Here is a 21,836-nt window from a genome sequence, read left to right on the forward strand (position 1 = left end):
TAAATTTTTTCTTTTATTTCAAAGAATACCATTTTTTTACCCAATTCTTTGAATTATCAAGATATATTTTTGAAAGGAGAATAGTTATCAAAGGATAGCTTTTCAAGCTACCTAAAAAAGAATACTTTTTGGCTACTAATTTAGTAATCATTTGAAAATTGTACAGATTTTTGTTCAAAAATTTAAGGAGACTCCAGCTTAGTCTCCTCAGTCTGCTGTATCAAAATATTTCAGACTAACCAAAACTGGTTTGGCCCAGTGGTAGAGCGTCGGTCTGCGAACTGAAAGGTCTCAGGTTCGATTCCGCTCAAGGGCATGTACATTGGTTGTGGGTACATCCCCGGTAGGGAATGTGCAAGAGGCAGCTGGTCGATGTTTCTCTCTCATCGACGTTTCTAGCTCTCTCTCTTCCTCTCTGTAAAAAATCAATAAAATATATATGTTTTTAAAAATATTTCAGACTAAGTGGTTTAAACACAGAAATGTATTTTCTCACCTTTCTGGTGGCTGGGAAGTCCAAGACCAAAGTGCCAACTGGTTAGGTTCCTAATGAGCTCCTTCTTCTTGGCTTGCAGGAGGACTGCCTTCTGGAGTTGTGCTCACAGGCCTTTCCTCCTTGCATGTGTGAGGTGAGTGAGGGAGAGAGATCTCTTCTCTTTCTTCTCTTATAAAGCCACTAATCCTAATGAATTAGGGCCCAACCCTTAATGACCTCATTTAACCTTAATTACCTCCCCTATCTCCAAATACAATCACATTGGGGGTTAGAGTTTCAAAATCTGAATTCAGTTCATAGTGAAGGCCAAGCAGACCTTTTTCTAAAAAAGTAAATTTAAAGTAAGTATATGCAACTTAATTTTGAAGTTTTGGAGTTCCTAAATCTGACTGTGCTTAAGAAAAAAATGTTATTTTCAGAGTAACAAAGTGGAGACAGGATAGAGTGAGTGGCCCCAAACAAACAAACAAACAAACAAAAAAAGAACTTGCTAATAGCTGTGACATTTTAGAAAAATTGCATGTCGGGTAATCCTTCGTTAGCTGTAAGAAGGTTTATTTCAAAGCTCTTAGTTCTGCATGTTCTATTAGCTCCAGAGCCTGGCACTGCAATCCTATAGCAGGGAGTCAAACGTTATAAATACAGAGCCCTCACAATGCCTTCACATATTTGTTGATCAGTGGGAGGTAAAATATGCAGAAGCCAAAGGTATTAATATCTTGGGTTTTTCTTTTATTTTACTTTGGACAATTAAGTGAAATTGATTGCTGGGAATTTTACATCCTTGAACTCAGGGCATTTTTGTGTGTGTGAATCTGAATAAAAGATTTTAAAATCAAGCAACATGCCAGGATCATAGACTTTTAGGGTTGAAATGGAACTTAGAAACGGCCTTGAGTAGCCCCAAGACCAGGAAAAAAAGTCAACTGGTTCATTTTCTTACTGATACATGTGTTTTGGGTTGGTTTTTTTTTTTCATGTTTGTTTGTTGTTGTTTTTTTTTAATTTTCAGAGAGAGGAAGGAAGAGGGGGAGAGAGATAGAAACATCAATGATGAAGGCGAATCATTGATCAGCTTTGTCCTGCAAGTCCCCCACTGGGGTTCAAGGCTGAAACCCAGGCATGTGCCCTAACCAGGAATTGAACCGTGATCTCCTGGTTCATAGGTGGATGCTCAGCCACTGAGCCACTCCAGCAGGGCTGCACACATTTTTTAAAAATATATATATATTTCCATAGACAGAAAGACAATTGACATGAAGCAAAAGGCAGAGTCATATAAAAATTCTAAATTTTATTTCTGATAGTAGTATTTGACTAGTCATCTCAATTTGTTAAACTTAAGGAAGTCATTTTAACCTTTGGTTATATGTAAAATGGAGTGAATGCTTAATTATGGAAACATAACATTACATTTTACACTTACCTACCACCACTAATAATTCAACTTTGGAATATTTTCCAAAGATTTTCTTCTTAGCTCTCTCTTCTCACTGCATTCTTGGCCTGAGTTACCATGGTTCCTTCTTGAGTTTCTTATCTACTTTAAACAAATAATTCTAGATCTGAATTTCTAGCTATGTTATTTTCTCTTAGTTCCAGTTCGTAGTGAAGGCCAAGCAGACCTTTACCTGGCCTTCATTTCGTTCTACTTGCTATACATCTCAACCTGGATACCCGTCTAGCACTTAAGTCTATTTGGCTGGAAAACATTCACCTTGTTTTTTCCATTAAACTTATTCCTTTGACTGAATTTCCTATTTTTGTTCATAGTGTAATTGTTTTCACTGTTGCTTATTCTTAGAGCCTCAGAACTAACTTTGATTCCCATGTCGTTTCTAGGCTTACAGTCACTTGCTGACTATGTAACATTACTGTTATTAAAGACCCAGTGCATGAATTTGTGCACCTTGAAAGGAATTGTGGGCTGTGAGACTGCTGTGGCACAGGGGCAGGTCTTGGCCCATCCTCCATGCTCCTGCCTGGCCCCTCCCACTGCGGCCCTGGTCCCCTTTCTGCCAGCAGCTCCGCTCCTTCCTCTGCTACTCCCATGTGCTGATGGTGCTGGCCCCACTTGCACCTGCTGATGGCATGGAGCAATTGGGGCCAGCAACAGCAGCAGGTGGGAGTGGGGCCGGTGCTGTGAGTGGGTGCGGGCAGCAGCTGCTACCCAATTGCCCCTCAGGAACAGGGTAGGTGGAGAAGCCCTCAGGGGCAATCTGGCACAGGCTGTGGGTGCAAGCAGAGTCAGCACTAGCAGTGGGTGTAAGCAGCGGCTTCAGTGCCAACTGTGGGTGCGAGCAGGGCTGGTACCGGCAGCAGGTGCAAGTGCCAGGCAGGACCAAGAATTTTCAGTAACCGCTGGAGGCTCACCCCAGTGACGCTGACTGACGCCCCCACCTTGGGCTGGCACCCCTGCTCACCTGCTCAACCATCCCACTATGGCCAATGCCCTCCATGTTCCCCTCTTTGCCACCCGTTGCTGACACCCGCCATGTTCTGCGCATGCCCTCTGGTGGTCAGCACACGTCATAGTGACTAGCTGTTCAGTTGTTCTGACGTTTGGTCTATTTGCATATTAGAGTTTTATATATATGTATAGATATTTCCATCCATATTCTGAAGCCATGGCATGGTATTTGCCTTCTGCCTTCAATTTTATTGCCAACATTCTGGAATAAGACTATCATCCTTGTTGGGTAGCTCTAATCTGACCTCCCTGCTCTAGTTGCCTTCTATTCCAATTGAGTCTTTTAAAAAATATGTTAACTCAATGTTAAAATATGTATCTAATTTAATAATAAAAAATATGTTAACTTTTTTCATTATAAAGTGATAAATGGCCCTGGCCGATTTGGCTCAGTGGATAGTGCATTGGCCTGCAGACTGAGGGGTCCAGAGTTCAATTCCAGTCAAGGGCATGTACCTTGGTTGCATGCACATCCCCTGTAGGGGGTGTGTAGGAGGCAGCTGATTGATGTTTCTCTCTCATCGATGTTTCTACAATAGCTTTTTATCCCTACCCCTTCCTCTCTGTAAAAAATCAATAATATATATTTTAAAATAAAATAAAATAAAGTGATAAATAGTTATGGGAGAAAATGCAGAAAATAAAAAGAAAACAAAATGCCTATATTCTCAATACCCCAAAATAATCATTATTAACATTATGATCTGTATTCTTCTAATTCTTTTTCTATGATGTATACATAATGTTTTTATTTAATGTCACTTGACCCAGGAGTAGTCTAAAGGTTACAATTATTATGGTAATCAGTAATCTCCAACCTCTTCTGCATTATTTGCTAAGTAGAAATTAGTTCATCATTAAGGTCCCTTTCCAGTTCTCAAATGGAGTGATAGATGATCACAATAGACATATGTAATTAGTGGCATAAAAATCAACTATCATCTATTTTCATTTTCAAAGAAAAAGTACCATAAACAGGGTTTCTTATCTCATATATCACTTAAATGTTAGTGACAGACAGTAACAACAACTAACCCAAACAGTTCTGTTTCTTTCTATAGAGGCAGTTCTCTTCACATCTGTATGGAGGTTGTATTATAGATAGAGGAGGGAAGCTCCTAGACTAATCTTGACTTTGAAAAAGTCATATCACCTATTTTTACTTCACTTTTTGCTGATGTTAAATGAAGATGTTACCTGGCTGCACCTACCTTCTGGGAGCAAGATAACAATGAAATCATGGGAATTTGCACAGGCTAATTTACCGTGAAGGTTAAGTTTGAGAGTTCCTCATTTACACCAGCCCATTCTGAGACTCTATACCTGTTTTGTTTTGTTTTTAAATATGTGTTTATTGGTTTGGAGGGAGGGAGGGAGGGAGGGAGGGAGAGAGAGAGAGAGAGAGAGAGAGAGAGAGAGAGAGAGAGAGAGAGAGAGATGAATGTGAGAGGGAAACATCGATCAGTTTGCTCTCACAAGTGCCCCAATTGGAGATCAAACCTGCAACCTGGTAATGTGTCCTGACTGGGAATCTAATGGCGATCTTTTGGTGAATGGGACACTGCTCCAATAAACTGACCCATCTTATCAGTCCTATACCTATTTTTGTGTGGGAATTTGGTAAAAAAAAAAAAAAAAAAAAAAAGTCTTAAAGAGGTTCCCAAATTTGCTTACTCTTTCGTCCCCATAAAAACTGAATCCACCACAATATATTCAAGTGTTACGAGTCCTTTTAGAGAAATGATGACATGGAAGTCCAACCTTATATTAAGTCAAACTTTTCTTGATCACTCTTTAAATTATGGGCAAAAATAGGAAAACTGTTCGCTGTTCTGAAGTCTGATTTAGGCAGCAAAATTTTCAGAACAGTTTTCTGGGGTGAGCAATCAGGAGACCTGGATTTTAATGTGTGGTAGTACTACTATTGTACATAGCTGTGATTTGATACTTAACTTTTCTGCTATTTAATTTAATAAAAAAGAGTTGAAATGTCTGATCTTTAAAACTCTTTCACGGATGAAATAGTATGACTCTTATTCCTAATGCCAAAATATTGTGGGTTTTTCAACTAGTTGGCTCCAGATTTATTGTTGAAGTGTGATTACAATATTTTAAGACAACTAAGATCTTCTGTGAATCCCTTTTCTTGAAAAATGCTGGGCAAAGGGAAATTACTTAAAATATTTACATTTCTACTCCCGATCAACTGGCCCTTTTTATATGAAGTCACAATGATTGTGAAAAATAATTTACTTGATTATTATTGTTGGAGAGTTTCCCTTTCTTAGAATAAAGAATGAAGAAGATTACTTCAGTTGCACATCTCTGATGAAATCTTCTACTATAAACTAGCTGGATTGTTCAGTTGGCCTAAGGGCCTAAGACCTGAAATACTACATTCTTGGCAGAGTTCTAAATTCTCACTGTAAATACAATACCTGAGTTTCAATGTGGTCAAGGAAGAGGAGGAAAAATAATTTCATGCATATTATTTCATCTTCAGTTAATTCTTAAAATGCTGTCCTCTTGGAAGGAAAAATGTTCTTTTTCATATTTTGAGGGAAGGGTAAACTGAAAAATAATTTTTAGTATAAAATTGGGATGGAAAAAAGGGAAGAATATTTTAGCACATTTTTATAGAGTATCTGTTAAATAAAGGTGCCATGGGCCAAGTAGTTCAACTCCTAGGTATTTAATCAAAAGGAAATGTATCTTCACACAAAAACTTGTACACAAATGATTATAATAGCATCATTATATAAGTCCATTTATATGGAATATCCAGAACAGTGACATCTATAGAGATAGGAAGTATATTAATGGTTGCTTAGGGATGAGACAGGAGGGTGAGAGCTAAAGGTAAGGGACTTCTTTTTGTGAAAGTGAAAATATTGTGAATTGTATGGCATATGAATTATTCTAATAAAATAGTAATATGCTAATTAGACCAGGAGACCTTTCGGAGACCTTCCAGACATATTTCCAGACAAACTCGGGGGGTTGGCCAGCCAGCAAACTGCCCCCCAAACAGCCTTCAGCCCCTCGCCCAGGTCAGCCACACACCCCCAACGGGGACACTCACCCCAATGGGGGCATGGCTAGCCTGCAAACGGGCATCAGCCTCTCGCCCAGGCCAGCCACACCCTCTAAGGGGACTCCCACCCTCATCCCGGACCCCTTTCAGGGCAGACCAGCCGGCCCCCACCCATGCCTAAGGTCTCTATCTATACTAATAACCTATACTAATAAAAGCCTAATATGCTAATTAGACTGGGAGACCTTCCGAGAGCCATGGTGGCGGGGCTGAGGCAGAGGCAGTTAGGGGTTATCAGGCCTGGAGGGGAGGGCAGTTGAGGGTAAGCAAGGGAGGCAATTGGGGGTGAGCAGGAGGGCAGGCAGGGCAGTTGGGGGTGAGCAGGCTGCCGGGGATGGGGATAGTTGGGGGCAAGCAGGGTGGTGGGGAGGCAGTTGGGGGTGATCAACCAGCAAGGGGAGGCAGGCAGTTGGGGGTGAGCAGGCTGGCAGCCAGAGTGGTTAGGGGCAATCAGGCAGGCAGGCAGGCATGTATGTGAGCGGTTAGGAGCCAGTGGTCCCAGATTGTGAGAGGGGTCCCAGATTGGAGAGGATACAGGCTGGGCTAAGGGACACCCACCCTCTGTGTACGAATTTCGTGCACTTGGCCACTACTATCTAAAAAAAAAAAAAACTATTTTTTTTTTAAAACATTCCATGGGGAGATGATGATTAATCAAAACATAGGTTTAGACATGTATCCTGCTCTAAAGAAGCACTTGTCATCCAGTTAGAGTGCTAATATATGTGTATTTAAAACTGAAGCAAAGGGAGAAAATTATATGTGTTATAGAAGTGGTGTCACTTAGCTGGGCTGTGAAGATGGTTGGGATTTGGATATTCTAGGCAGAGGCAACAGCATCAGTAAAAACAAAGGTATGAAGATGTAACTGTACAGTAATCCATTTTGTCCTGATTAGAGAGTTTAAAATTTAGGTTAAAGTAATGGTTTGAGGTCAGCTTTGAATGTTAGGAAAAGTAGGCCGTGGGGAGACATTGAAGGATTTTGAGCAGAGATATGATGTTATCTGAACTGTACTTCAGGAAGTGATTATGGTAATAGTGTTTTTAAGATGAATTCCTAGAAAGATAAACTAGAGACTGAAAGAGCAGTATCTGAGGAAAGAGATAATGAATACTAACAGAAATGGAAAGTGAAGAACACATAAAAAGAAATACGTGAAGTAGAATGGTGAATTAATTGGGGCAAGGGAAAAGGAAGAGTCAAAGTTAATGTGAGGTGTATGTGAGCCATTTAATGGAGAAACCAAATAGATATTAATGGAGTTTGTCCTGGATAGGATTATGGATTTTTTTCCCCATAGAATTATGTATTTCCCAGATTGTCTATATTGGGCATGGGCTTTTTAAATGGACAATAAAGAATAACCAGGAAATTGGTTGTAGGAGAGCCTAGAAAAGGGAAGATAGATGAGTCAATGTAAATCATCATGCGTACTGGAAAAGCAATTCAGAATGTAAGCCTTACTGACAGACAATCAGTAGCAACACTGTGTGCTGTCAGGTTACTCCTATCTGCTGGTAGCCTCTATTGAGTTTCCCTGGACACGAACAAACCAGTGGAAGCCTCAATATAGATTCTGAAATCTGGTGACACATTTGTTTTCCTGGTATTGCTTATGAAAGAACAGCCTCTGTGTCTGTTGTGAAAATTTTACCTTTTACATTTGTCATCCAAAACAGCTAAAGGTAAAATTTTAACTTTGTAATATTACATTTGTAAATATTTTAAATGACAATGTTATTGATTATTACTCCTTCAATTTAGATCCTGTAATTATGTATTTTCTTCTTCTCTTTCCATAGGTGCACCATAAATACAAAAGACTGGAGTTACAAAAGGGGAAGAAAAGGTTGATGCTAAAATGAATTTGAGCAACACAGTGTATTTTGTGCCATACACCAAAAGGTATTGCCTATATAGACCCATAACTTACCTTTTTCCTATAAAATGGGAATAAGTGGTTCATTCTGGTTTTTCTTTTTTTTTTTTTTAATATATTTTTATGGATTTCAGAGAGGAAAGGAGAAGAGAGAAATTGAAACATCAATGATAGATAATCATTGATCAGCTGCCTCTTGAAGGCCCCCTGCTGGGGATTGAGCCTGCAACCCAGGCTTGTGTCCTGACTGGGAACCTAACTATGACATTATGGTTCATAGGTCAACACTCAACCACTGAGCCATGTCATTTGGGCTTTTCTGTTTTTTCTATAATTAATTTTTATTATATTTCTAAGGAAAATGTACTAAAAGGGAAAATATTAATAAAATTGGGATAAAATGTTGTTTTATAAAGTTTTTTTAATATTTTATTGATTTTTTTTATAGAGAGGAAGGGAGAGAGGGATAGAGAGCTAGAAACATCGATGAGAGAGAAACATTGACCAGCTGCCTCCTGCACACCCCCCACTGGGGATGTGCCCCCAACCAATGTACATGCCCTTGACTGGAATTGAACCTGGGACCTTTCAGTCCGCAGACCGACGCTCTATCCACTGAGCCAAACTGGTTTTGGCTGTTTTACAAAGTTTTTTATTTTCAAGTTATTATAAATTTTTATTATTCTGTTATAGTTTACAATAGAGAATTATTTGGTTAAAAGACATTAGCTCAAGTTGATTTCTATTATCAAATTATTTTCTGGAAATAAAATTTTTGTTGGCGTATACACATAAGCAAAAAAAAGGAAATTTAAAAATTACCTGAAATCCTAACACCTACTTCAGATAAAACATAAGCCTTCAAAAAAAATCTAAACTTACAGGTTAAAGAAGCCATATTTCCCATCTTCACTGTGGCATCTCTCCTATGCTCTGCTTATACTAAAACAAACTACCTTTTACTAAAACAAAACAAACAGTAAAGAAATGGCCTCATATAAATTCCCATTAGTATATTACTGGGTCAAACACTGTACCAGTTCTATTCTCTCAATTATGTATCCTTATGCCCATACTCCCCCCCCAGGTATATTTTCTTTTACTTTGATAATTTGGTGGGTGAAATGAGATGTCTTATTTTAGTTTTTACTTCTTTAATTCTAGTGAAATTATATATGTTTAATTTCATTAATGGCCACTGCTATTTCTTTTTTTAAACTTGGTGTTAATGTCATTTGAGTGTGTGAGTGGGTTTATATGTATGTATGTGTTTATCTCCTTGATATCAAAAATAACTGGCAAATATTTTTAAAGAACCATTCCTACTCTATTTGCTTTCATTTTTTAAATGTATCCTTCTTTTTAAAACAACCTTATTGATCTTTTACATACAATAATTTAATGTATTTCAAGAACATAATATTATGTTAAACACACTTATGTAAATATAACTCTAAATATATATTTAGTAATTCATTTAAAAATGTATTTAAGAATTTACTAAGATTTATTTATAATTCATTAAGATCTTTCAATTATAATTATTGATTGCTTATTTCTCATTTATTCATATCTATTTCTACATTTATATATTAATAAATAAATAAATATATGAAGCTATCATCATATTGAATATACATGTCCATCATCCCCCACAGTTTTCTCATGCCCCATTTTACTCCTTCCTTCTCTCTCTCTCTTCTCACTCCAACCCTATCCCTGGGCAACCACTGATGTGCTTTCTGTCATGTTAGGTTAATACAAACTTTATGACTTCATTCATATAAAATTCTAGAAAACATACATAAAAATTACCTGAAATCCTAACACCTACTTCAGATAAAACATAAGCCTTCAAAAAAAGGCTATGTATGTTTTCTAGAATTTTATATGAATGAAGTCATAAAGTTTGTATTCTTTTTTTACATTGCTTCTTTCACTTAGCATAATTATTTTGAGATTCATCCATGTTGTAGCATGTATCAATATAGTTATTTAATTGCTAAGTTACATTCCATTGTCTGCATTTACCACAGATTGTTTATCCATTCATCTGTTGGTGGACATTTGGGTTCTTTCCAGTTTTGGCTATTAAAAATAAAGCTGCCATGAACATTTGTGTACAGTGCTTTGTTTGGACATATGTTTTCATTTTTCTTGGCTAAATACATAGGAATGGAATGGCTACATCAGATGGTAGATATATGTTTAACTATTTAAGAAATTGCCAAACTGTTTTCCAAAGTGTTCATTCCATTTTTACATTTCCACCAGCAATGAATAAGAGACCCAGTTACTTTACATCCTTGCCAAAACATGGTATGCTTAGTCTTTTAAATGGTAACCATTCTACAAAGTACAGTATTTCATTAGGGTTTAATTTGTATCTTCCTGATGAATAATATTAAGCATATTTTCTTTTATTTGCCATCCATATAACTTTTTTTAAATTTCTTTATTGATTAAGGTGTTAAATATATGTCCTTATCTCCCCATTACCGCCACCATCCCCCCATTCATGCCTTCACCCCCCTGTTATCTGTGTCCATTGACTAGTTAATGTTAGCTTTATTATTTAAGTATTAATTATATGCATGCATATAAGCCCTTTGGTTAATCTCTCTCCCTTACCCGCATCCTCCCCTACCTTCCCTCTGAGGTTTAATGGTCTGATCAATGTTTCTCTGTCTCTGGATCTGTTTTTGTTAATAAGTTTATGTTGTTCATTATTTTAGTGAAATGTCTATTCTAATTTTTTCCCATTTAAAAAATTGGATTGTTCATTTTGTTGAGTTTTTTAATCTTGATGAAGTCTAATTTATTATTTTTTTCTTTTATGGATTATGCTTTTACCAAGAGGAACAAAACATATTATAAGATTTCCTTTAGGAAAAACAGAAAGATCTATGAAATAAATTTATGAGAACTAAAATCTTTTTAATCACCAAAATGTATTTTAAACTTTTGAATATTTTGTGAATAAAGCTGAGTACTGTGGATCACCATTTGCTGGAAATATATAGATCACTATGTCAAACGATAGACTAAATACTTAGTTCCTGACCATGGGGAAGTGGTTTCACCTTAGTCTTAGTTTGTTCCATAACATCAAAACAATAAAGTCTTACATTATGATTTGTTGTGGGGTTTAACAGAAATAATATATATGGTATTTAGTGTTGCCTGATACATAATAAGGCTAATTAATGTTAGCTGTTATTATTTAAGTATTAATTAGACCAAAGTGCTTTTTAAAAACAGATTTATTGAGATATAATTTTTATATTATATAATTTACTCATTTAAAGTATACAAATCAATGGTTTTTAGTATATTAACAGTTGTACTACCATTACCACAGTTAATTTTAGGACATTTTCACCACCCTTTTAAAGAAAGTCCATATTTTTTAGTTATCCCCACTAACCCTCCTTTTCCCCAGTCCTAGGCAATGAGTTACCTACTTTGTATCTATAGATTACTTATTCTAGAAGTATTTTATAAATGAAATCATACAATATATAGCTTTTTTCATTTAGCATGTTTAGTGGGTTCATCCATGTTGGAGCATGTATCAGTACATCGTTTGTTTTTATGGCTGAATAATACTCCATTGTATGGATAGACCACATTTTTTTTAGTCCACATTTTTTTACTCACTTCACCAAATGGACATTTGGGTTGTTTCCATCTTCTGCCTATAATGAATAATGCTGCTATAAATACCCTGTTTCCCCAAAAATAAGACAGTGTCTTATGTTAATTTTTTCTCCCAAAGTTGCGCTAGGTCTTATTTTGAGATCGGGATGTCTTATCTTTCCATGCACTAGATCTTATTTTCAGAGGATGTCTTATTTTCGGGGAAACATGGTATCTATGCACAAATTTTTATCTGGACATCTGTTTTCATTTCTCTTGGCTATATACCTAGGACTAGGATTTCTGGGTCAAATGGCAACTTTGTGTTTAAGTTTTTGATGAACTGCCTATCTGTTTCCCAAAATGGCTGCACTATTTTACACTCCCACCAACAGTGTTAGAGAGTTCCAATTTTTCCACATTCTTACCAATACTTATCTGACTTTTTTATAATACCCATCATAGTGGGTATTAAAAGGTATCTCTTGCTTTAATTTTTCTTTTCTAATGACTAATGGTGTGGAATGTTTTTTCATGTGTTTTTTCATGGCCACTTGCATATCTTTCGAGAAATGTCTGTTCAAATCTTTTGCCCATTTTTCTTTTGAGTTACTTGTCTTTGTTACAGAGTTATAAGACCATGATGCTTTTTAATATCAATTTGTATTGCCACCCAACAAAATGTGTTAGAAATAAGGTAATGTCAAACTTAATTTTTCTACAGATACTAAAAATTTACCCCCAAAAAATTGTCAATGAGAGATAAAGCTGATTGGGATATCGAAAGCAAAACGTTTGCAAGTACTAGTCATCATGCCTAAAGGGGTGCCAAAGGACCCAGAGATTGCTGATCTGTTCTACAAAGATGATCCTGAAGAACTTTTTATCGGTTTACATGAGATTGGACATGGAAGTTTTGGAGCAGTTTATTTTGTAAGTAATGGAAAAGAATCATGTAGATAGATCAGATTAAGAAAGTTTGACTTCTACACATTCTATTACTTGAAAAATATACTTGGCTTTAATGACTATTCTACAAATTAAATGGTATTTCCAGTAGAGGCAAATAGTCATTGCAAAAAAAGCCAGTCCCAGAAATCTAGGTGTTATTCAAGTCAGTGGTATCTATATCAACTGACTGCTGTCAAGGTCATATTAAAAAGTTATAAGCTTGAGGTTGAGCCCTATGAATTTCCATTGTATGCCAAACTTTTTCCTGCCTTAGGGCCTTTCTATATGCTCCTACTTAGAAAGCTCTGCACATTGCGTCTACGGCCATACCACCCTGAACGCGCCCGATCTCGTCTGATCTCGGAAGCTAAGCAGGGTCGGGCCTGGTTAGTACTTGGATGGGAGAAAGCACTGCACATTGCATCCCTGCCCTCTTTAACTCTTGTTTGTCCTACAGATTTCAGATTAAGTGTTAAATCCACAGGCTAGCCTTTCCTGTTCAGCTCTCCAGCACTAAATTCAGACTTTTTAAATGATCTCCTAACACCGTGTGCTTATACTTTGTTGCATTTATCACAATTGTAATTAAATAATTGTGTGAGAGTTTTTTATTCATCCCACCTTTTAATGGTTATTTCATTATATAACTGTACTATATTTATTTAACTGGTTCTCTATTGATGGAGGTTCTATATGATGAAGCCAGTTTTGAAAATATGACTTTGTTTCTGTTTGAATGAATATGTTTTATTAAACCCTAATTTTTTATAGTGTAATCTTTGCATGTATATAGAAAGGGATTAAGATAAACTGTTCTTTAAAGTGGGATGGAAATGTCAACCTAACCTATCAAAAGTTGGATTATCTTTAAATTCTGATAATGAAGTGTGAGAATGTTATTTAAATTCTCTAGTCAAATATTTAAGTTAAACTGGCTGAAATATCATTCATTCTTTTTTTACTTTTCTTCACTGTCTTAACATAGGCCACAAATGCTCACACCAGTGAAGTGGTGGCAGTTAAGAAAATGTCTTATAGTGGGAAACAGACACATGAGGTAAGTTAAAGATAGTTGAATACCTAAACTGACATAAGTAAGTTAATATGAAATGGACAGAAGAAACAAAGTTCTTTAAACATTTTTAAAATATATATTTTTATTGATTTCAGAGAGGAAGAGAGAAACATCAATGATGAGAATCATTGATTGGCTGCCTCCTGCATGCCCCCTATTGGGGATTGAGGGTACAACCCAGGCATGTGCTTTGACTGGGAATTGAACCGTGACCTCCTGGTTCATAGGTCAATGCTCAACCACTGAGCCACACGAGCCACACAATTCTTTTTTCCCCTCCTACTGGAGCGTACACTAAACATTCCTAATATTCTAACTCAGTCAACTGTTTTGTGGAATAGATGGGTTAGTGCAATGGATTTAAATATATATTTGATGTTAGATTTACATTTAATGTATTCAAACTTAAAGTAGTAACATAAGATTAAATGGCTTCTTCGTTTATTAAACATTTACTTTGTTCCTTTAAAAATTAAAAAGAACGTGATGTTTGTGTACTTGATAATAAAATACTATTTTAAGCTTTAGAATGATAATGTTTGTTTTCTTCAATAGAAATGGCAAGATATTCTTAAGGAAGTCAAATTTTTACGACAGTTGAAGCACCCTAATACCATTGAGTACAAAGGTTGTTACTTGAAAGAGCACACTGCTTGGGTAAGTCAAAAGACCTCTATTATTTTTTTTTCTCTTATTTCTTTGATCTCTAAAATTATCAATCCCATCTGACTTTTGTTATTAGCCTTTAACATTTGTTAATGCTTTAGAATATGCCATATGCTATATATTCTGTAAGAATGATAGCTAGCCTATGGGAAATTGCATTCTATAAACAGTCATTGAAGAAATGGTGAAAGTAAACGTGATTTTATGATTTATTTATGAAAATAAAGGGCAGGACCTTCTATCCTCATTCTAGAATTTTTATCTTTGACATTTTTCATTCCCCACTCCAATTCCTGCATAGTTCAGAATTGTGCTTGGTTTTGTAATGCCTAAATTGTACCAAACAGGGCCAAGCAATAATTAAAATGAAACAATCTATTGTTCCACTCTGTCTTAGTGTATTTTTGCATGATTGTGTTTCTGTTGGGCATTGTTCAGTATATAAAATGTTATACTTTGTACTTAATTCAGACTGCACATTATAACTTAAACTCCAATTTAACTATCATTTATTGAGTGCTCACCAGAACTGTGTTCTTTCCTGTACATGATCTCCACTTAGGGAATTGAATTTTTGTTCCCATATAAACTATCAAACAGTATACTTTTCTGATCAAGTAACTCTTAAGATATCTAGAGCCATTGTTTCTGATCTGAGGTGAAATTAATCTGAGGCATTTCTCATGATCTGGAAATCAGTTCTCTGGCAATTTCAATAATCTTGAAGGAGTCAAGAAAGAGATTTTGAGCAGGCAGGATGAATGTTATAATATCGAGTGTTCAATCTCATGAGTTCAGGTCTTCAGAAAAATCCTCTGAGCTCTTATTTGAAATCTATTTATTCTCAGATTACATAGAGTGCTAATAAGCTTGGTCACCTGGTCTCTGTCTACAACAGATTTGATAGGTTACTTAGGAGTAGTTTTAGGAACTGAGCTGCTGGAGACATACCTAAAAACAGCCACAGACTAATTTGACCATAAGGAAGATGTTGGGAAAGCTGAAGTATGGAGCCTCATTTTATGATTTGAGCATCATGATTCTCCTGTGCTTGTGTACTAAATTGTTTTTTCCCCCTCTTGTTTAAAAAAAGAAATTAGAAAAGTACAGATACAATTGAGAAATGTTTCCATTAAAATTCATTAAAGAACAAAATTTATTTGTCAATTATACCTTAATAGAGCTGAAAAATAATGCATATAAAAGGCTACCCTTCATTATAATAATAACTTATGTGGACTCTCATTTCATAATAAGAAATGAAATTAATGTTTATAAATTTGCTTACTTTTTTATATTTTATTGATTTCAGAGAGGAAGGGAGAGAGAAACATCAATGATGTGAGAGAATCATTGATTGGCTGCCTCTTGCACACCCTCTACTGGAGATCAAATTCACAACCTAGGCATGTGTCCTTGGCCGGAATCGAACCTGGGACCTTTCAGTCCACAGGTTGATGCTCTATCCATTGAGCCAAACCAGCTAAGGCTAAATCTCCTTACTTTTAACGTTAAACTGAAAACTATAATTACATTTCTAAACTTTAAACTTTTAAATTCCTCATATTGTTCTAAATTATTCTAGCAATACATTAATTTATATATTCACATATTTAATATTATGCATAATTTAATGATTTAGGTATAGAGATATATAACTTGATTATTATACAGTATATTGTATATGACATATATCACTATATGTATTATGTACCTTGCATTGCATTGCTACTAGAATAATTTAGAAAAATGAGATAGATTGGTATGTAATCTATACTAATAAAAGTGTAATATGCTAATTAGACCAGACATCCTTCCGGACAACCTTCCGAATGAAGTTGCAGCAGGCAGGAAACGAGCCCCTTTCACGAATTTCACGCATTGGGCTTCTAGTATTACATATAATATAGAATTATTATATTATATTACCTCATGTTCTCCTGAGTTATTTTGATAATACAAGGTACATGAAAAAATATATATATATGTTTTGTACTAATTTTTAAATGAAAGGAATCAATATATTAATATTGGTTATGTCTAGGTAATTAAGAAAATTAGTATTTTATAATGAGCATATGGCATTTTTTAGAATAACAAAGTGACTTGTAGGAGTATGTATGCTCTGTGTGTATGTGGAGACTGGTCACTGAGCACTCACAGTTCTGACCTTGGCCACAAATCAGTAGTCTGGGACACCTAAAAAATCTAAGATGGAAATAAAGAAAGTTGACCAAAATTGAATCCAGGGGCAGGTAGGCCAGGGTATTTATTCTTCTGGTATTCTTAGGTTCTGGGTTGGTCAGTTGGTTTTAGCAGTTTCTTGTTCATTGTTCTGGTTATTTATTGTTTTAATCTCTTACAGTTGGTGATGGAGTATTGCTTAGGCTCAGCCTCTGATTTGTTAGAAGGTAAGAATCAAAACAGTTCCCTCCTTTCTGTTTTACCTTGACCAGAATGTTATCTGCTCCTAAATTAAAGTCCAATTTGGGCAAACCACATAGATGATGACTTAGACTTAAGGCTTGTGTGTATAAGCTATGCAAACTTTGTGGCGCCACCAAAACTATCTGAGTAATGATTAGCAGTCCTCCTACTGTTTTTCTGTGTGTTTTTTTAAGTTCATAGTTCATCCTGGGCAGCTACTACTAAAATGTTTACTAATGAGATGAAGTATATGCAGCCAAAAACATTAAATTTGTGTTTATGTATGAAAGAGAGGTAGGTAGAATTAAATTAAATATTAATATTTAACACTTATAAATATCTTGACTGTCCCAGTTCTCCACAGATGCTATTCTAACCATAGACTGTTAAAATTTTACATTAAAAAACTTTCTGATATCTTTAATCTCTAAATAGAAATTGCTTATTAGCTGCTTTCACAAATATTGAAAACCTTTAGTTAGAGGAGTGAGGCTTTGGGGCAGAGAAGAATAATGCCACCTAAAACACTCTAGGGTTATAATGTCAGAAGAAACTAGTAAATTTGAGCCTGGCCAACTGGCTTGCAACTGACAAATAAATTAATAATTCATTACCATAAATATCAGGCTTTGTTTTATTTTTGTTTGAATGGGTTTGTTTGTTTTTATACTTCAGTTTTCTATTCTCTGATTGTTTATTGCTGTTTTATAGGAAATATATATCTTGTGTCTTTAGATGAATGTGTTTCTAGTGTGTCATTTGAGAAAGTCTATAATTCAGTTTGGTATAGTTGTATAAGATAAAAAGAGGCATGAAATTGATCATGTACTCCTGAATGTTTTTTCCTTCCCCAGTTCACAAGAAACCACTTCAGGAAGTGGAGATCGCTGCCATTACTCATGGTGCCTTGCAGGGGCTAGCCTACTTGCATTCTCATGCATTGATTCATAGGTAAGATTAGAGACTAGTTACATTTTCACTTCAGCTATAGGAATATCTCTTCAACGAATCTTAAAAATTAGTGCATGCTCCAATTTTTAGGGCGCCTAAGGATTTATGGGTAACAAACTGACTGCCTCTGCTTCTGGATCTAAAGAGTAAAGTTGCCAGAATTTAGTTCCTATCTCCTGGTCTCTCCCATGTATCCACAAAGACTTACAGCTATTCTCCAGGCAGGGTGTTTCAGGGAAGAAGAGCTCAGCAACCTTTTGATACTGTGTCAAGAAGAAAAGAAAATGAATCTTTCTTGCATCTGTTTATTTCCTAGCTCAGTTGCTTCTCCCTTCCAGATACAAATAACAGGTCTATCTTATATAAATACATGCCTTTTTAGCACTTTAAAATGTTTCCTGTTTTTTTTATTCATATAAATACTTAGGATAGTATTTTGTTGTCTTTATTTTGGCAGATGAAGAAACGGAGACTCATAAAGATTTAAATAACTTGCCCATGGTTTCACAGCATTTATATGATAAAGAGTAAAACTCAAATTTCCTAGCTCCTAATCCAAGGCTTTCCCCTACCTTATAATTTTTTCTACCACATCCCTGCTCTGTTTTCCATTGCTAACTTCTCCTAAACAAAGATGTTGTTTCTAATATTTTCCTTCCTCAGCAAAGAACTTCTAATACAGTTACTTCATTGAATGGTGCAGAAGTAGTGGACTGTGAGTTATGTAACTGAGGTGGCTCAAAAACAAAGGAAAACACTGACATTTGCTAGGAAGAAATGAAACTATTAGGTCATAGGTTCCCCTTTTCTGTTTTAATCACATAAGAATAGTCACCACAAGATACTGCTACTAAAAAAGCAGAACTTTCTCAAGATGGACAGACCAAAATTTCTGTTATGAATTTGTAAGGACTAACTATGTATAATAAATATTGATGAAATAAATTGAACCATAATTTCTATGGATTTTTTGATACATTAAAATCCTATATAATAAAAGCCTGATATGCTAAGTGTCCACCGTTCGTTTGATCATTCAACCAGTCACTATGACGCGCACTGACAACCAGGGGCAGACACTCAAACCAGTAGGTTAACCTGCTGCTGGGGTCCAGCCAATCTGGACTGGGCAAGGGGAGCAGGACATGCACTGGAGCCTTCCCACGGTCCCTCTTCGACCCCAGTCATGCACTGGTGGGGTCCCTCTGCCTGGTCTGTGCCCTCTTACAATCCAGGGCCCTTTGGGGGATGTCAGAGAACCAGTTGCGGCTCGATCCCCACAGGCCAGGCTGAGGGACCTTACCGGTACATGAATCCGTGCACCAGGCCTTAAGTGTGTGTGTGTGTGTGTGTGTGTGTGTGTGTGTGTGTATTCCAAGATGTCCTTATGGAATGCTAACTTGTTTATGATTTTGTTTGTTCCCATTAAAGCCAAAGTTCAGGGTTTTTTTCCCTTTGTTATCTTAATCTGCACATTAATGTGTTGTTAATTCTATATTATACTTTAACATTTTTAATATGTAAAAGAAGTTGAAAGAACAAAAAACTTTTAAAGAATGCTATTTGTTTAATAATAAATGCTGTCTATGTCTCATTTTATTATTTTGATTTAAGAGGCTAGCTAGTCAATGTTATATTAATTGAAGATAATAGAAAAAACATTTTTTGTTGTTGTTATAAGAAATAAATAATGCTTTTTTTTAGTTCTCTCTGCCAATCCCTAAGTCATCATGAGGAAAGAAACTGAATTTTCAAGGAAGATTTTTGGAAACGTTGTTTTGGAAGTATTTGAACCTTATCATTTTCAATTTTACATAAATTTACCTCATTCTCTCTGCTTTATCTTTTCACTGCCCATCAACTTACAATTCTTGGTTCATAGTACTCATTACACCTCATACCTTTTAAAAAGAGAATAAAGAATACATCCACATCTTATCATTCTAAATTATCATACTGAAAATGATTTTTAAATTATATTTTAAAATCTTTTTGCTGCATAAAATATCTAATAGCTTTAATAGTAACCACTTGCAATTCTTTGCAGTAATACAATAAATGCAATTTCCTAACCCCTAATCCTTGTTTGTTTTGATCTTTCAGGGTCTTCTTTTTACTGTACAGTGTTATTTTTAAAATAACACCTTCTATATAACATGTACCCTCAACTGCCTTAGAGTTGCAGTTACAATTAAAGGCAGAGAGAAAGGGTCACAGGCAAGAAAGAAAAGGTATGTGTGTAGAGGAGGCTTATTGGTAGGTAGTCAATACAGAGTCATTGAAGGTAGTTTAGGCTTCAAAAAATGTCAAGTAATTTGGAAAAGGGGGGGAAAGGCAGTTACAAATGGAGCCAATTTCCCCAGCACAAGGAATGCTGTTGGTGACTGGATTTAGCATCTAAGAATATGCTTTTCTAAGTGTAGCAATTGAACAGGTTTCCTTGTCTGCCATAACTGCCTTTTTTCCTCATTGCCTTCTCTCCCTCTGAAGAAAGCTCTCCCTTTCAGTGTAATTACTGTGACCTATCTATAAGTACACCCAGGAATCTGGGCCCCCTTACGACACGCAGTAATTACTAAGTCCCCTTTTAGCTACCCGAGCAAGGTTTTTTAAAATAAACTTTTTGTCTTATTAATTGCATGCTCTGACCTTATTCCATAATCAAAATTGAAAAGTAATTTTCTAACCTTCTTATTTTTTTTTCCTACAGGGATATTAAAGCAGGAAATATTCTTCTAACAGAGCCAGGTCAGGTGAAACTAGCTGATTTTGGATCTGCTTCAATGGCTTCTCCTGCCAACTCCTTTGTGGGCACACCTTACTGGTATGTAGAATTAGAGAACATGACATAGTTTCTAAAAAATGCATCCACGAACAAGGTTTTGCTCTGCTGTTTTGACAGTGTCTCACCATGTCTCTTAAGTATTACAGAAGGGTAGAAAACTCATTAGCAAAAAGAAACACTCTGACTTGGTATTAAATTTCTGGTTGTTTTAAATTGTTCAAATAAGGTTGATGTCACTGTGTGTAAACTGAGCAGGATTATCAACACACTGTCCGGGCTCAGGTTTTAGATTTCATTTAAAGTTTCTTTTCAACTTTTCTCTTGAGGCAGAGTCTCTAGGCAAGGAGGGTAGCTTCTTTAACCTCCTCTAGCCAGTTAGCATAAATACTGCCTTTCAGTGAAAGAAATCCAGGTTCTTCTGTTTGCTGAATTCTCTGATACTTTACCTAGCTTATCATTCTGACTTAGTTTTACCCCATTCTATTTAAGATTCCTTTCCTTCCTTTCATAGATGCATTAGAACTTTATTGTACCTTAGAGAATGACTTATATCCCTGGAAAATTGCTTATCTATCAAAAAAATTAGCTGTTTGAAATTTTTTTTTCAGCATCATCGAGTAGCATTTGCTAAACAATTACTTACATACACTACTAAAGAACAAAGCATATTTTTAAATGCTTTTTATTTTATTTTATTTTATTAATATGTTTTATTGATTTTTTTTTTTTTTTACAGAGAGGAAGGAAGAGACATAGAGAGCTAGAAACGTCCAATGAGAGAGAAACATCGACCAGCTGCCTCTTGCACACCCCCTACTGGGGATGTGCCCGCAACCAATGTACATGCCCTTGACCGGAATCGAACCTGGGACTTTTCAGTCCACAGACCGAGGCTCTACCACTGAGCCAAACCGGTTTCGGCAAGAACAAAGTATATTAAACTGATATGACCCCTGTCCTAATGAAAGTCTATTATGGATAAAGTAACATTTATAGAAGTCTGTTTGTTTGGTTGGTTGGTTTTAAGTTGCAATATCTTTGGAATATTTTTCATGTTGCTTAAAGTAATTTATTTGTTTAAGTGTTTCATACATATTAATCCTTTGTTAATATCTGAGGTAGCTATTAGAATTCTCTCCTTTTTACAGATGAAGAAACTAATATACAGAAAGGTTAAGTCACTTACTGGAAATCAAACTTAAAGGAAATAGTGAAAACAGAGTTTATTGAAAATAATGTATTATTTCATGTAAATCACTAAGTATATTATTTACATTTTGAATAGTGTTTTTTCCAAATGATTTGTGTGAGGAAGTACTATTTTTTGAGATAAAAGTTTTAGAACACCCTCAAAACAGTTATTCCATGGAATCACTTTATTAAGTAAATTTAATTTTTAA

At 35.6% G+C, this 21,836-nt stretch overlaps 1 protein-coding gene across 6 annotated transcripts in view; it reads left to right on the forward strand.

The window, feature by feature from the left end:
• The window catches only part of TAOK3 (TAO kinase 3), a 140,991-nt gene that overhangs the window by 53,671 nt on the left and 65,484 nt on the right, over positions 1-21,836 (forward strand). For 3 of the 6 annotated variants that reach the window (XM_036449572.2, XM_036449575.2, XM_036449573.2), the window contains exons 2-8: positions 7,866-7,968; positions 12,306-12,514; positions 13,518-13,589; positions 14,163-14,264; positions 16,639-16,684; positions 17,555-17,651; positions 20,362-20,475. In XM_036449572.2, coding sequence (XP_036305465.1) covers positions 12,395-12,514; positions 13,518-13,589; positions 14,163-14,264; positions 16,639-16,684; positions 17,555-17,651; positions 20,362-20,475 — 551 coding nt within the window. In that variant the 5' untranslated portion in view covers positions 7,866-7,968; positions 12,306-12,394. Of the gene's footprint in view, positions 1-7,865; positions 7,969-12,305; positions 12,515-13,517; positions 13,590-14,162; positions 14,265-16,638; positions 16,685-17,554; positions 17,652-19,863; positions 19,883-20,361; positions 20,476-21,836 lie in introns of those variants that run through there. The other 3 variants (XM_036449574.2, XM_045585394.1, XM_045585395.1) reach the window with 3 other exon arrangements.

The sequence above is a fragment of the Pipistrellus kuhlii genome, unplaced genomic scaffold, assembly GCF_014108245.1.
Source record: "Pipistrellus kuhlii isolate mPipKuh1 unplaced genomic scaffold, mPipKuh1.p scaffold_m20_p_20, whole genome shotgun sequence".
Classification (NCBI taxonomy): Eukaryota; Metazoa; Chordata; class Mammalia; order Chiroptera; family Vespertilionidae; genus Pipistrellus; species Pipistrellus kuhlii.